Source organism: Helianthus annuus, chromosome 6 (genome assembly GCF_002127325.2).
Source record: "Helianthus annuus cultivar XRQ/B chromosome 6, HanXRQr2.0-SUNRISE, whole genome shotgun sequence".
In the NCBI taxonomy this organism is placed as follows: domain Eukaryota; kingdom Viridiplantae; phylum Streptophyta; class Magnoliopsida; order Asterales; family Asteraceae; genus Helianthus; species Helianthus annuus.
In genome coordinates, this window is record NC_035438.2 from 65,727,190 (window position 1) to 65,741,026 (window position 13,837).

Consider the following 13,837-nt stretch of genomic DNA (forward strand, 5'->3'; position numbering starts at 1 on the left):
CTAAAGATTAGGGATTTAAACCACCTCAATCATACCAATTAACATACAACATAAAGAAAACATGTATCTTTTTTCAACATACAACATAACCAACCACATCAATCATACCAATTAGCCAATATTTCTAATGTAACAACTAATAATAATCAACATACAACATAGCGAAAACATCTATGAATTTTCAACATACAACATAGCAAAAACATCTATGAATTTTCAACATACAACATAACCATTCTACATATAACATCAATCAACATAATAATGAGTAAATATTGGAAAAAAAATCTGAAAAAACTAATAGAGGGAAAGGGAAAGGGTGGAAGAGAGGTAGGAGGAGGGCGGCAACCTGCGGTCGGTGGTGAGGAGAGGGAGGAGGAGGGCGGCGACCGGCGGAAGGTGGTGAGGAGAGGGGTGGGGGCGGAGGTAATGGTGATGAGAGGTGAAAGGGGGAAAGTGGTGGACCCTAGGTTTTGATACAGAGAAGAGAAGGGAAAGGGTAGCAAGGGTCTTTTTTTTCATTCAGCATCTTCTTATTTCTGTATGGTACAGCACTGAATGGTACCATTAAGAGGCTGCTATTTTGCCAACCAAACAACTAACCTCTGTCCGAATAAAAGGGGAACCTCTTAATGATTCATTAAGAGGGTTACCAAACAGCCCCTAAAATTGTTTTTTAAAACTTGTTTTTCTCTTATTTATAAGTTTAAAAACATGACAGTTTTAGTACTTGTAAAATAACTTTAAAAGACTTAATGTTTTTTTATTTAATGTAATGGTTTTTAATTTAAAAAAGTTAGAAATTAATTAAAAAATTGAAAATTAATTAATTGAGTAATGATGAGGTAGGGGCTTTATGACTACGGGCTCTACGGATATAACGTCCCATAAAACCCATGTATAACGTGACACGACACATATCTTATAACACCCCTAAATTGGCTTTATTATGTATCTGGCGGATCCCAGACACTCTCCAGTCTCCACTACTATATTATGATGAAATAAAATCCTTAATTTAATATCATCCTCAATATTGTATTATTATACACACCACATGCACTATATTTATTTTTAGTTATACAAGTATAACCAGTTTTATGAATATGAATAATAATTTGTTATTGGGAATAGCAGAAGATGAGTCTGGCAGAAGCAAAAAGAACACCTACTTAAAAAGGGAAGAAAGACACTGTTTCTCCTGCTCCATTTCACTTTCCCCTTTCTCCATTACTCTCTGTAACCCTAACCCTCCCTCTCAATCAAACACCCAAAATGCCTTGATTCCACTCTCCGATTCGCCGCCGTAAGTAAGTATCACTCATTGTTTTTCTTTTACACAACACCACTCATACTTCAATTGAGTGACAGATCAACTACTTTTTTCCACCAACTCTCTTCCAGTTGATTATGAAATTAGGGCTCAAATTTATGAAATTTGGTTCGAATTTAGCTTGGTTCTGTTCCACTTGATTATGATTTGTTTATATGTTTTGTTGTACGTGATTGTAAGCTTGGTGTGTCGGCTGATCTAGCTGTCACGTTGTTCATGAACTTAATAACTCGTTTATCTGTTTCAGGATGTTTAATAACATTTTTAATCGCGTCATTGTCTCGTTGATGACGTGGTTGAGTAAGTTACATGATTGATTAGCCTCATTATGATTTAGTGTTGGTGTTAGGGTTAGGGTTTTAATATCATACATACATTGTAGATTTATGGCCAGAAGACTGATTGTGTTTGGTAATATTATTAGAATATTCGTAGAAAGTTCCTTGGTGTTGATTTCTGATGCCTAAGTTAGGGCTTATTTTGGAGGGGATCAAGCATTAGGGATGTTCGAATGCATGTGTTATTTTTCTTGATATGTAGTGTACATGTTGGTTGATCTCTTACTGTTTTAAACAATTTAGGGAATATTGTATATATGGTATCGGTAACTCCTTGCTAGACTATGCTTCCAGCTTTCATGCTCATTTTGTTGAAAGAGGTGCGGTCGATGAGATTTTAGATTCTCTTATGGATGGCTTTCTTTTCTTTTTTGTTAATAGATTTCACTTGTTTATAAGAATCTATGAAGAGATGTGTTCCATAGGTTATTCGTTGATTAGGACCTGTTCATTTTGTTTTTTTGATTGTCGGCTTCCCATGATAAGTTTTAAAAGAAGGAAAATTGGATTTCAATAACCCAACTTTGACATATTGGCCGGCAACAGTCCCAACTAAGGAATTGTTTTGTGACCGTCCCAACTTTTAAACTATTTTCCCTTAGCGATCCCATACTAACTAAAAGTTAACCAAGTTAGTTTTTGCTGATGTGGACCGCTTATGTGGCAAATAAGTCAACGTTTTGATGACGTGGACTGCTTACATGGCAAACTTTTGATGACATGGACTGCTTTCATGGCAAACTTTTGGTGACATGGACTGTTTATGTGGCAATCCATGTCAGCAAAAACTAACTGGATTAACTTTTAGTTTGTATGAGATTGCTAAGGGAAAATAAGTTAAAACTTGGGGTTGTTGTCACAAAACATTTCCGTAGTTGAGACTACTGCGGATTGCCGGGCAATATTTCAAAGTTGGGATTATTAAAATCCAATTTTCCTTAAACGAATTACATATATATTCAGGCCTTGTTATTGACCCTGAAGCCTCTTCTCTTGGTTATTAGACATCATCTTTTACCATTGATAACTAGTAACGGTTTAATGTTACAATGGCCTTTATTTTTTTCTCCTCGTGATGAGACATGGTTTCTTTGTTATACACAAACTGATCATTGCTTTTCATAACTGGGGTTGATCCATCGGACTATCATGGTGCTCTTTTCTATCGGTTGTCAAGATCAACCAATGTTACAACTGGTAAAAGATGCTTGGTAAACTTAGTTACCTGTGGATATGACCAAAATCACCAAATACAATTTTTAATGTCCCAACCGCTTGTGTTGTATCCATTATACCTGTTGTCTGATTGGGATCTGTTGTCTCCATGAGTGGGTTAAATAGTGTTCTCGCTGAACTAGAATCCTCAAATTGGCCGTAAACTGTCATCCATACTTCAGGGCTGTCAAAATATATATCTTATTCACATAAAAGTTTTACAATTGAAAATCAGTAAGAAAGAAACTAGTAATATAATCAAATTAAGTTGCACTGTCTATTTCTATTTGAAAATGCAATTACCTTAGTTTCTTTTCATGTATTTGCTTGAAACATGAATGCAGTTAGTTGAGAATTAGAAGATCCATCTGCTAATATATTTGATATCCACTAAATATTTATTATATTTATTGTCGTATCATTAATCAGATTTTTGGTATATTTGAAGGTTCCTAGTCCGTCATGGAAGATGTCAAATCTGTTGCTACACTCTTAGAGTCGACAACCTCTAAGATGCAACAACTTCAGAGAGCATTTGCTGAGCTGGAAAGTCATCGAGCAGTGACCCTTGGCCTGAAATGGAAACAAATTGAGGATCATTTTCATGGTCTTGAGAAGTCATTGAAGAGGCGTTTTACCGTACTGGAAGACCAAGAAAAAGAGTTTGAAACAAAAACAACACAATCCCAACAAATTCTAGAGAGACGTCAAGCAGCCGTGATGGCCAAAGAAGCAGCCTCATTGGAGAGACTTCAAGAGAAGCGAGATGCCGCTGTTGTCACAATCGCCGATGCCCTCGCAAAACGCACAAATGGGATCACACAACCCGATGATGTGAAAAAGTTATCTGATAGTGATGTGAAAGCACTAACAAATCCCCAGCTTGCCAAACTATGCGAGGAGAACGACGCACAGGGACTCCACAAATTCATATCGGATAACCGAAAGAATCTTGCTTCTATTAAGGAGGAGATTCCGATTGCATTGAAGGCTGCAGCGGATCCCGGTGGTCTGGTTTTGGATTCACTAAACGGTTTCTACGTATCATCAGAGGATGGAAAAAAAGATTCAAATCTTTTAGGTCAACGGCGAACATGTATCATGTTGATGGAGTGTCTTAGCATCTTGTTAACAAATCTAGGTGACGAGTCTGTTTCAAAGGTTATCTCTAAAGCTGTGAAGGACCGCGCGAAGGTTATTGCTGAAGAGTGGAAACCAAAGTTAGATGGTCTTGATGTGGATGCCAGTAATGGGAACTCTTTGGAAGCTCATGCTTTCTTGCAACTTGTTGCCACTTTTGGTATTGATTCTGGTTTTGTTCGAGAAGATTTATCCAAGTTGATACCAATGGTTTCTCGCCGCCGCCAGACTGCTGATCTCTGCCGCTTTCTTGGGTTGTCAGAGAAGATTCCAAGTTGGTTTTCCTTTTCCGATTTCTTATTTTCCGCATGGAAAATTTGGGTGGGTTGGGTGACGGCAAAACATGTAGTTTTTAAGTCCCGGTCTATAGGCCTGTAAATGAACCGAACGAACGTGAACGCGAACAGAGGCATGTTCGTGTTCGTTCATTTAACGTTAACCGAATGTTTACTAGGAAAAAGGGCATGTTCGTGTTCGTTTATGTTCGTTCGTTTAAAACCTAAATGAACAGATCACGAACGTAAACGGCATAAATGAACATAATTGACTAAATATAAACGAACATAAACTATTTTTTATATAAAATAGTGATTAGTTACAATAAATTCCATTGGAAAACCCAATTACCAATTAGTTATATTTATATAAGTAGTTAGAAAGTTCCTCCTATGTTTAATATTTATATAAATATAACTGCTTATGTATTTAAATTGAAATGAACAAACATAGGCGAACGGACATAAACAAATGTAAATAAACGAACATAAATGGACGTTCATGAACATAAATGAACGAATAGAAGGTCTGCTCATGTTTGCTCGTTTAATTAAATGAACAAAAAATTGTGTTCATGTTCGTTCGTTTATCAAATAAACGAACTTCTCGCCGAACAAGTTCACGGGCAGTATATGAACGTTTGGTTCGTTTACTGGCCTAACGGTCTAATTGGTTTGAGCCAGGTTAGGCCGACCTGCAAGCAAATTTTTTGTTCATTTTTTTTGATCTTCATTAATAAGAACTATATTATCCAGGGTGTCACTACCACTTATAGTGTGAGATGGAGAAAAGAAGATGGTTCACGCTATTTATACTCTTTTTGCTTTTTTTGTCAGGTGTAATTGACGTGTTACTGAATAATGGAAGGCATATCGATGCTGTTAACTTAGCATTTTCGTTTGAGCTTACACAACGGTTTTCTCCAGTTTTATTACTGAAATCATACTTGACCGAGTCAAGGAGAGTCCCGTCAGTCATCAAATCACCAAATTTGTCTCCTAATGCACAGGTTCGTTGCTCAGTCTCATTCTGTGCATCACATGATAGTGTTTTAAAGGTTTATATGTTGAATTTTTCAATTTGTAGAATGATGTCAGTGAGAGAGAGCTCTTTGCACTAAAAGCAGTTATCAAGTGTATTGAAGATCACAAGCTTGAAGACGAATACCCACCGGGCCCGCTTCAAAAACGAATTCTTCATCTAGAGAAAGCAAAGGCTGACAAAAAGCAAGCCACAGAAGTTTCAAAGCCTCAACCCAAAAGACCCCGAGCCAACGGCATTAGCATAGCACCCCGACACACTAACATTGCTGCTGCTGACAAGAGCTTCTATGGTAGGATGACAGATAACCGGTATGCGCCGCCAACTCAGTACATGTATGAAAACAGACCGTATGCTTATAACATGGCCACTGCACCTTATAACATGCCTCCTAACCGCGCCCACTATTTCCCGACTGCGTACCAGTACCAGGCTCCTTATCTTCACTAAGGTTCTAGGCAATGGTAAGAAAGTTATTTTAACTTGTAGGAGTTAACCCTGTTGGATTAACCAGATGTTTACTGTATTAGTATGAAAAAAAATGTTAAGGGTCTGTTTAGCTCTAAACTTGGTTGTATTAGCTGACACTAGAAATGTAATCCTCTAATATATGCACTTATGTTATTTGTGTCTGTGTTTGCTGTAAATGTACTCCTCTCTTCTCTAAGAGATGCAAAGGTTTGACCTTTTGAGGTCAAATGTCACTGTCAAATCAATTTATCAAGATATTTTGTTCAAACAAGAGTTATAAGGGCGAACGTGTGCTTGCCTTACCTCCTGCATTCGCACAGGGTCCTGGGAGGGGCAGGATCGGTTGTTCGCAGCTTTAACCTACACTTTGCGTAGGCTGTTTCCCACAGCTAGAACTTATGACCTCAAGGTCACAACGTATGTTTCAAAATAAGCAAAGTATTTTACCACGCATGATTTAGATCCTAGCGTATACTTACACAATGAGACTGAATTGATATTTTTTATCGGCCAACGAATCCTCCAAACGGGCTACTGGCGAAATTCATCACATCGGGATATACTCGTCTCCGAACCAGGGAAAACCCTCACCTAGAGCCAAAGCCCGTGAACATTCACCCAAAGGACAAGGCGGCGGCACACAGCACTGTCTATGGTTAAACCATGAGTCTTTTATCAGTTTTCAGCGTTTTCAAATACATGATTTATGCTTCCAAAAATGTTCAGTTCACTTTTATATGTGCAAGTAGATAGCTTTAGCCTTTAAGCCTGTAGAATGTAGACACATAATTTACATACTTCCAATAATCACTTTATATTCATAATATTCTAAGGGCATGTTTGGCTAAGCTTTTTGAAACAATTTATTGACTTATTGGCTTTTTGAAAAGTCATAAGCTTCAAAAAGTCTGTTTGGATTGAGGGTGTATGTGAGAGGAAAAGTGACTTTTCCAAAAAGTCACTCCATCCTGACTTTTCAAAAAGTCATAAGTCACTCCTGAAAAGCTAAGCCAAACATGGCCAAGACTCTTGTTTAGCGCTTAACCACTTTTCATTTTTTTTCGCAAATTAACATATCATCAAGATGATACCACATTACATAACGCCGAGTCTCTCACTACATGAATCTTAGCAGCTGATACTCTAAGCTAATGAAGTGTTATTTACAACAAATGTGTTGGGTTGGTAGTATCAATATTACACCCCTAGCTATCTTAAATCACCTTTCTATGCAAGAGATGCTTTACGGTATCCATTATACCTCGTCCCGCTAAAAGTGAAATAATACTATGGATCTCCAGTTTAGCACGGATTATATAAATTACAGAGATTATAAGGGCTAAACACGAAGAGACACCACTAATAATAAACAAACCACCGAATCTTTCGAGGCTCAAATTTTTAGCTGGCTTTGTAGAAGAATCTTCTTGGGGTAGTACAGAAAATTCATTATCAAACCACTTCTTCTCCAAAAGTTTTAGAGTTCCATTTTCTCTTATTTTAGCTATTTCCCTTGATATATCTTTTACCAGTGGAGAACCTTTTGTAAATATCTGAATGATAAAGATCTTAGTGATAAGTGTATACGCAAAAAAAATAAAATATAAATGTAAATGAGTAAATTATATGATACTTACAAAGGCAAATCCAGAAGTAACTGGTTCAGAAGAGACCATGGCATAATCGCCATTCGAGTACTTGCCAAGAAACATCTTGATATATGGAACCTCATCAACAATGGCATCTGCACCACCATGTTTTCCACCTTTCGTCAACGCATCAGCATACGTCTCATATGAGTAATATGGCCTTTGCTTAGAATCTGTAAAATTCGTATTGCTGACCGTCACTCCACCAAAGAAAGAGCCACCATGAAAACCCACAGTCCCCCCTTTCGAAGCAATTTCAAATTGTTCAACTGTCAGCAGTGAAGTCAATGTTGCTGTGTAACTTGAAATTAGGACAAGCACCACAATTAACCAAACAAACATCACACATCTTGACAGGTTGCTTGCCAACTTCTCTTCTACAATGTGAAACACAACACAAATAATGAGATCCTGGAATAATTTATGTGTTTCAAGATATATATTTTTATTTTCATTATTAGGTGTTTTAGAAAAATCAAAAGGGTTTGTAGCAGTTTTTTTTTTTCTAAGAAGTGCGCTAGTCAAAGGAGCGGACTGATCCTCTTTTTTTTTTCTTCATTTTAGTGTATTCGAGGAGTTTGCTTATCACTTGAATATCTAGTGTTTTATTTTTTAGAATCCAATAGCAAGCTCCCTAGAAAGCAAAACACTTACAAAAACCTCTCAGAAAAACTTATCATTTTGCTAAAACACCCAGAAATAAATAAAATTTCATTTTAAGATGGTAATATTATACATTTATACTACATATATTTAAGAAAAAAGGAAAACAACTTTGTGCAGAAAATATGGTCAATATGATGAGCCAAGAGATCGTTGCAATTCTTTCAGATGACGAGCTTTTCGATTCTTGGTCCATAGCTTCAATAGCCCAAATAACCAAGCCATTGAAGATAAGGAAAGCAGTAAAAGTTAGCCATAGATTTGCATTCAGTGGCTTCAAGAAGATCCACATATCTTTTCTATTGGTTTTAGCTAGTGTTCCTAGACCAAGGTCAGTGTAAGTGGAGGTGAAATCTACAAATTCATATCTTTTAGCCAAGATTGTTGAATCTCCCAGGATCCCATCAATTTCCTGTTTGGCATTGGCATATACAAAAACTAGTTATGTTTTTGAGTTACTGATGCATATTACATATGAATTGGAATGTTATTCTGTGAGTACCTTATTAACGACCTTTTCTATAAGTTTGTCGTAACTTCCATTCGCATATGGAACAAACTCGTATGTCACTTCATACGGTAACGCTTCAAGGCAAGCATTGAAAACATCAACACAAAACCCAGTGGCGTTTGTGACATCATTCTTATCATCATAAACCGCATGTACGAAGTGGGTAAATCTTAGTCCAGTCCGGACCCCAATTCTTAACTTTTTACCATGACTCGTTGGAACGGCAGTAGACCCTCCAGGCCAGATAACATCTTCCATACCAATACCAGAACGTAGAGCATCATCGTTAAATGTACGGAGTGTTCTTGTAATGCCTTTCGACAATGTCCAATATCCCACTTTCCTTTCTTCAAGATCGACCGCATTCACAATCTCATATCCATTAGAGATCAGATTTCTTTCAGTAAGCCTAAACTCACCACCCATGCCTTTAAACTTGGATTTCAAAATCTCATTTAGAAGCAACGTGCCATTTTGTGGGACTCCAACTCTCTCAATGGACTCTGCAAGTGCCCAAATTATGTCATACGCCCATATTGCAAGCACATGCACCTTTCTAGTAAACTTCTTGTTCCATCTATTTGTGAAGTAATGCAGTCTCCTTGATGCTGGTATATAAGATCTAAAACCGAGTGCTCCTTGAAATGATTCAATAACTTCAAATTTTGTTGATCGAAAGATGTCAGTGGTCTTTTGACTTAAAATCCATGCATATTCTTTGCTCATCATTCCTAGCCTCTTCGCGTTTGGAAACAATCTAGATGCTAGTGAAGGTGACATATCGACAATGATTACTGATGTATGTATACTCATTAGCTTACGCAACTCCTCGACGATTAGATCATCTTTTGCCGAGGCGGAAATGGCAACTCTGTAAGTAATTCGTATGTTATTTTCTTGGAACAATTCAAACAGATTTTGTAATAACTCTGACCCATAATCAGTGTCCTCATACACATAGATAACATCCCTCCATTTATAAGATTCGACAAGAGCACATATGCTTTTGGCCATACAAAAATCGTCTTCTTTAACATGGAGCAGGTAAGGATATTCCATTAGGGATTTACCACCAGCAAAAGAAATTATAGGTAACTTGGCCCTATCAGCAATTGATCCCAGTAGTTCTGATCCAATGTATGTTTCTGGTCCTATGATTGTATTCACCTTGATGGTATTAAGAAGATCAAATACTGTTCAAGCAAGTGAAAGAAATACACAGTTTGAGACAAAAACCGAGCATGTGAATATTTAAGGGTGATATTACACAACACCAAATTTGCACACCAGTTTGCATGTCACATCATTTTATTAGAATATAAGCTATATATATATATATATATATATATATATATATATATATATATATATATATATATATATATATATATATATATATATATTGGGTAAAGTTCTTGTACAAATAATCTTAACATACTAAACATACAAATTGAAGGAAAACTCAAAAAGACAAGGTGACATTTTTGTAATTATCAATAACTATCAAAGTTACTCTACAAATATACCTAAAAAAACCTAACCACTCCCCCCACCCCCAAAAAAAACCTAAACCCCCCCCCCACCCCCCAAAAACCTAAAAAAAACCTAACCCACCCCCACCCCCAAAAACCTAAAAAAACCTAAACACCCCCCCTGTCACACCCCAACCGATGGCGGAATCATCGGGGCGCGGCACTAGGCGAATCAGATTGCTCAAGAGAATCCATAACAACTATATTGCGATAATATTTATTACATTTGTCATCCCATACTAACAAACAATACAATCACGTAAGTTATTACGGATTTCTTGTCCTCTCGAACAATTCAAATCCGACAACCTAGATTTTAGATGCGTTTCTAGACTTCCTAGCTTGATTTGATGTAAACTTCGGCTAAACCTGCAACATACGTTAAAACTTTGTCAATACAAAAGTATTGGCGAGTATACAGGTTTGATATGTGTAGTATGATAGATTAAAAGTGCTGCGAATTTCCACATGCATAAACGTAATACACAACATATATACTCACAAAACTGATACTACCAGCTAAGTCCTCGATGCTCGACTCTTGATGGCATAACTAGACCCCGTCGGGCGAAATAGTACTATACTAGTCTTGGTGGGACGTCACGAGTATAAGTCCTAGCATACATGTACTAGCATCACGTGTATCTATGCAAACAGTTATTCGCAAGTGATAAATAGTCCAATTAAATCATTCGTTTGATAAGTTTGGTTTTTATGGAACGTATGTTACACCCAAAATTCGATAAAAGGGGTCAAGTATACTCACAGCGCGTTTTCGGTTAGGTTTGCGGAACCGGTGCCGGAGAATATCCTGATTTCAGATAATTTATGTGAGTGATAGGTTACTATGCGTTAAACGGTATCGATTTGCGTGAAATCGGCAAAAATTGGGTTGAAATCGGACAAAATGGTGAAATTGGGCTGAAAATTGTAATTGGGCTGGCCCAGTCGAACAGGCCACTCGATCGAGTGGGCCTGGTCGATCGGACAGACTGGGTCCTGATCGATCGGACAGCCTGATCGATCGAATGGCTGTTCGATCGACTAGCTGTTCGATCGACCAGCTGTTCGATCGACCAGCTGTTCGATCGACTAGCTGTTCGATCGACCAGCTGTTCGATCGACCAGCTGTTCGATCGACCAGCTGTTCGATCGACCAGCTGTTCGATCGACCAGCTGTTCGATCGACCAGCTGTTCGATCGACCAGCTGTTCGATCGACTAGCTGTTCGATCGACTAGCTGTTCGATCGACTAGCTGTTCGATCGACTAGCTGTTCGATTGGCCATCCTGTTCGGCTGTTTTCGATGATTTTTCGAGCGTTTTTCGGAGTTTTGGGTCGAGACGTTACTATGAGGTGTTAAGCAACTGAAATCCCGTCAATTCCGACCTGTTTTAACGGCCGGGAATCACCCCGTTCGTCAGAACTGGTCGTTTTTGTCGGTTTTTCCGTGTTTAACTCGAAATCGATCATTTTATCACTAGATCTGATGTAAAAACCTTGATTGTACTTAGGAAATGCCCTGGATCTGAGTTGTTCTTGATGATATGAGGTCAACACTTGAAGTTCATAAGAACTTTGTGATGAAATCTATCCGAACATCCCAAATCCGTGGCCTTTTGATTAGAAAAACATTGATTTGGGTGAGATTCATGAAGAATCGTATGGAAATCATTCGGATCTAAGTTGTTCTTCATGGGATGACATCACCTTTGAAGAACTTTATGGTGACATCACCTTAGAACACCCAAAATCCGTTGATTTCACGGTTAAAAACTGAGATTTGAAAGGTAGAAAGATGAAGGATTGCATTTTGATCAAGGAAGTACAAGATTCGGGTTGAAAACTTACAAGAATCGGAAGAAATCGAGAGATTTGAGGGCTGGAACGTCTTGGTCGGTTAGGAGCAGCAACACAAGTGTTTGGGAGTGAATGGAGGGGTATTTATAGGCAAGGAAGGAGAAAGGAAGGCAAAACTGCAGTCGATCGGCTGGCCCAGTCGATCGGCTGGCCCAGTCGATCGGTTGGCCCAGTCGATCGGCTGGCCCAGTCGATCGGCTGGTCCATCCGATCGGCTGGTCCATCCGATCGGACTGACCCATCCGATCGGACTGGCCTATCTGATTGGGCCGGTCTGACCAATTGGACTAGTCTGATCGAATTGATCCGTTCGGAAGCCTTTTGATCCCGTTTTTGGTGCGATTTCGACGGTTTAAGCCATATTTTTATATATTTATATAATTATTAATTTATTTATTATAATTAATCACAAAAGGGCCGTATATACGTATTTATGTATCCAATTCTCAGTGCGGTGATCGAGTTACGCGTGCCTTCGAGTGCGTTCTTCGATGTGATGTGCCACAATGATTATCGAGGCACCACTTACTCATATTGCCATCATCGTCATGACGGTTAGAGTCATAGTACTCACCCGATAACCCTCGTTAGCGTTGATTACTCACATTTTGACACCTCACGCTCATCGAGAAGGGTAGTTTAGGCCCTTATTCGACATCATCGTGAGTGTTATGCAAAATAGGTTTGTAATAGCGATAGAATATGCGTAATTATTCGATTATACTTCGATTTAGCGATAAAATTGGTATAGTTACATTATGATCCGAATCTCCGGTGCTAGGCGTAACGAGTGTATCAAGTAGTAACAACGCACGAAGGTGCGGGTTGTTACAGTATCCCCTCCTTTAGGAAATTTCGTCCCGAAATTAATCCAATAGTAGGGTCGTAAGAGTTGATGCGATTGAGAGTAGAGATTATTAGCGTCTAGCTAACGAGCGATCGATTACGATTTGGCGAGTGAAAATAGAGAGAGCATACGATTCGATTACTTAGAAGTGATAACACATACAAAAAGCAATTTTATAGCGTTTTAAACTTACCAATACTCGATTAATTTCCGAAGTTAATTAAGAAAAATCTCCTCATGGCGCGGTGTCGACCGTTTTGATGTCCACACCAGCGCTATGTGGAGGGTTTTGTTATTTGATAACAGGTTTTGAGTTTTACATTTTAAAAGAATCAGGTGGCAAAATAAGTTTTAAGAAAACTTTCCTACAACGTGGGTTCGAGCAGAACTCGACGGCCGAACCCTTGTTCTCGGGAAGATTCCTGTCGGTCATTGCAAAGGTTTTTAAGAAAGGAATTGGACTTATGAAATTTTCATTGGGCACGGAGCCAAACTGATTCAATGTTTTCTCCATGTTGTAAGGAATTTCATTTGTCCAACGATTTTAGTAAAAATTTTATAAAAATAGGTTTTCCTTAATACTATGGAAAAATAACTTACATCGGGCCCCACGTGGCACCTTCCCACAAAAGTTCGTTAATATGGTTAAAACACTTATATATAGGAAGTACCAGCGGCGTATCCACCATGCTTTACCCATATTAACTCTGTTTCATGAGGCAGTGTCATGCGTGCCGATAAGACACAGATAGAATTTCGATTCCCTTGATCCTAGCGATGAGGTGCTAGACTGAGTTTTAAATAGAAATAAGTTGGATGCAAACCAAGCGTAGACAGCGGGTGCGAGTAGTCCGGTCGCACAACGCTGATATGGTATGCTTGGTTGGGCAACGTATGACACGATTTTGATTCGGGTAAATGAGATTTCGATTTGATTCCACACGAAGTTCGCATGGCACGT

The 13,837-nt window shown here is 38.3% G+C and overlaps 2 protein-coding genes across 3 annotated transcripts in view; one reads left to right on the forward strand and one right to left on the reverse strand.

Moving 5' to 3' along the window:
* The first annotated feature begins 1,131 nt into the window (after window positions 1-1,131).
* LOC110884028 (FRIGIDA-like protein 3) lies at window positions 1,132-5,975 on the forward strand. 2 transcript variants are annotated; one of them, XM_022131706.2, is made up of 4 exons: window positions 1,132-1,310; window positions 3,335-4,300; window positions 5,139-5,311; window positions 5,389-5,975. In XM_022131706.2, the coding sequence occupies exons 2-4, from the start codon at window positions 3,349-3,351 to the stop codon at window positions 5,791-5,793; spliced, it is 1,530 nt and encodes a 509-aa protein (XP_021987398.1). In that variant the 5' UTR covers window positions 1,132-1,310; window positions 3,335-3,348; the 3' UTR covers window positions 5,794-5,975. The 2 variants fall into 2 exon arrangements, with proteins under 2 accessions (XP_021987398.1, XP_021987399.1); XM_022131707.2 differs by having other exon boundaries at window positions 1,142-1,306.
* Window positions 5,976-6,846: 871 nt separating this feature from the next.
* LOC110880757 (glutamate receptor 1.4-like) overlaps window positions 6,847-13,837 on the reverse strand; it is a 44,614-nt gene continuing 37,623 nt past the window's right edge. The window contains exons 2-5 of the mRNA XM_022129214.2: window positions 8,629-9,830; window positions 8,238-8,538; window positions 7,452-7,840; window positions 6,847-7,367 (exon numbers count right to left, since the gene is read on the reverse strand). Coding sequence (XP_021984906.2) covers window positions 7,029-7,367; window positions 7,452-7,840; window positions 8,238-8,538; window positions 8,629-9,830 — 2,231 coding nt within the window. The 3' untranslated portion in view covers window positions 6,847-7,028. The remainder of the gene's footprint in view (window positions 7,368-7,451; window positions 7,841-8,237; window positions 8,539-8,628; window positions 9,831-13,837) is intronic.